The sequence below is a fragment of the Pinus tabuliformis genome, chromosome 9, assembly GCF_031772625.1.
Source record: "Pinus tabuliformis cultivar Carrire ecotype Pingquan chromosome 9, CPIR1, whole genome shotgun sequence".
NCBI lineage: Eukaryota > Viridiplantae > Streptophyta > Pinopsida > Pinales > Pinaceae > Pinus > Pinus tabuliformis.
The window spans coordinates 101,862,474-101,865,142 of NC_142307.1; the positions used below are offsets into that span (position 1 = coordinate 101,862,474).

General features: G+C 35.4%; 1 protein-coding gene across 1 annotated transcript; it reads left to right on the top strand.

Annotated features, from left to right (window-relative positions):
* The first annotated feature begins 1,647 nt into the window (after positions 1-1,647).
* On the top strand, positions 1,648-2,160 carry LOC149147283 (receptor-like protein 34). The gene has a single exon (XM_089441781.1). The coding sequence runs from the start codon at positions 1,648-1,650 to the stop codon at positions 2,158-2,160; it is 513 nt and encodes a 170-aa protein (XP_089297907.1).
* Positions 2,161-2,669: the final 509 nt, after the last annotated feature.

Consider the following 2,669-nt stretch of genomic DNA (forward strand, 5'->3'; position numbering starts at 1 on the left):
TATTTCACAATCACCATTTTTGTTTAGTTTGAAAGATCATATTGACACCAACCATAACTTCTATTATGATAGTTTGAAACCATACTATCACCAACTATAACTTTTTATTTTGTAGTGTGAAATACCATTTAAAAATAAAGTTGTAAAGAGAGCGAAAGTTTAGAAAAACTTCCAAACATAGAAAGTGAAACGAAGACTTTAAAAAATATTATACCCATCGTGATATTTGACGATCCTCATTTTTCTTTAATTCAGATTACAAGTGTGAATTCCATGATTTTTCTTGTCTTGTTCAATACCTCCTGTACTCGCTATGAGGTTGCTTTTACCAACGCTTTCTTCGTCTCTATGCCCCACTTCATACGCCAATTTGTTACCGTCTTTCAATTTTCCAGCTGGCTGGAATCCTACACACGGCTTTGTCCGATAATAGAAGTAGTAATAGTTATATATATATATATATATATATATATATCCACATTTCCAGAACATAATTCATATGTATCATATCGCTGTTTTCCTAAAGCTGCTGTGCTTTGTAATGGCAGAGGTCTCTGTTGTTGTAGATGACGGTCATCAATGTTATGAATGATGCATGTCAATGTTGCAGGAATCTGGAAGCTCCATGGCCCGCCACGAGAAAAGGGATGTGGAAGCTCTTCTCTCCTTCAGAAACGCCATAACGGCTGACCCACATGGATTGTTGTCCAACTGGACGGCCCACAACTCTGCCAACATATGCTCGTGGAATGGTATCGGCTGCAGAAGAGTTGTTCCCATAGACCTTTTTCTCTCTTTACTGCGCACGTTGACACTTCCTTTCAATAAATTGAGAGGGAGAATTCCGCCAGAGTTTGGGCAACTTAAAGCTCTCCAAACAATTGGTTTGGCATATAATCTTTTATCAGGTTCTGTTCCAGGAGAATTGGGGTTGCTACAGAACCTTGAGTACTTGGACTTATTATTCCTCCGTCTCTTGGAAACCGCTCTTCCCTTACAGAACTGTTCAGGGGCAGGTTTTCTAGTAAAATTGCGGGTTTTATTCCGGCAGAGCTAGGAAACTTTAAGATTAGTTAAATTTAGATTAAAAGGTTTTGTACCGGATATCTTATTCCGCCATCCCCTTTCCTATCTACAGCTTAGATTCAATAACCTTACAGGGAAGTTACCTAAAGCTATTGCTAATTTGAGTCACTTAACTTCACTGGATCTTAGTTCGAATAATTTTATAGGAAGTATCGCTAAATCCATTACCAATTTAAAAAGATTGCAATTTCTTGATTTATCAAATAATTATTTAACCAGTATAATTACCAATTTAAAAAGATTGCAATTTCTTGATTTATCAAATAATTATTTAACCAGTGTAATTCCAAAAAGTGTAGGAAAACTTCATTCCTTGGAATACTTACATTTGGAATTCAATAATTTCACTGGAAGTATACTTTATAGTATAAATGGTTTGTTTTCATTTCAGGTTTTGGATCTATCACAAAATAATCTGGAAGGGCCAATCTCTAAAGCTATTGGCAATTGCACTTCTATGAAAGTTTTCTCTGCTCACTCCAATCAAATTTCTGGGACTTTGCTCACATCATTGGCAGTTGTACTCAACCTAGACTTCCTGATTGAAGGAAAAATAGATTAATGGGCGAACTTCCTTTCTACCTTGCGTATTCTCATGACTTGAAAATTTTAAGTGTTGCTTATAATAATCTTAGTGGTGCTATTCCTCAATGTATTACAAATCTCACGAAGTTGCATGTGTTGGATTTATCCAACAATAGGTTCAATGGAAAAATACCATCTCAACTTCAGAAACTCTCTGGATTTACAATCAATGAATCTGCTCCCATGGATGGAGTAATTTCAACTCAATTCGGATTTGCGTACTATGCAAATATTTCAGATGAAACAATATTTTCTTATAAAATGGTATTTGACATTAAAGGAGGTGAATATACACTATCATATGTGTTGCCCATAGACACTATATTTGATCTGTCTAGCAATGATGTCAATGGAGAAATGCCCACAAGCATTGGAGGTATGAGCAGCTTGCGACTATTGAATCTATCAAGGAATCAACTAGAAGGGTTAATCTCTGCTTTGGAGCAGTTAGATTTGGCTAAGAATAATTTAAGTGGAGAGATTCCTTAAGAGCTCTCTATATTGCATGAGTTGGGTGTTTTTGATGTTTCATCTAACAACGTCTGTGGCCCAATCCCAATAGGGACACAATTTTCTACTTTTAATGTTACTTCATTTCAAAGAAATAAGTGTTTGTATGGGTGTCCTTTAGATACATGCAATGAAAATAAAAGACCAAGGAGAGAAGAAAATAGTAGTACTATGAGTGGTAACCCTGTAATGGGATGGCTTAGTAGAGTGGATGAAAAGATGTCATTGATGGCTTTGGTAATAGGTCTAGGAATTGGATTTGGAGGAGTGGTTTTTGTTTTTGTAGTGTGGGAGAAAGCCAGGCATTGGCTTTTGTCTCCCAAAAGGCCACAACCCTTTTATGGAGTGTATCGATTCCCTAAATAATGGGACTTTATAAATCAGAAATTGTATCCATAAAATGTATGGTGAATAAAACAAATTGTTATATTAACAAATATTTTTTTCCTTTAAAAAGAAACAAAAAAATATTGATAAAAATTATGTCA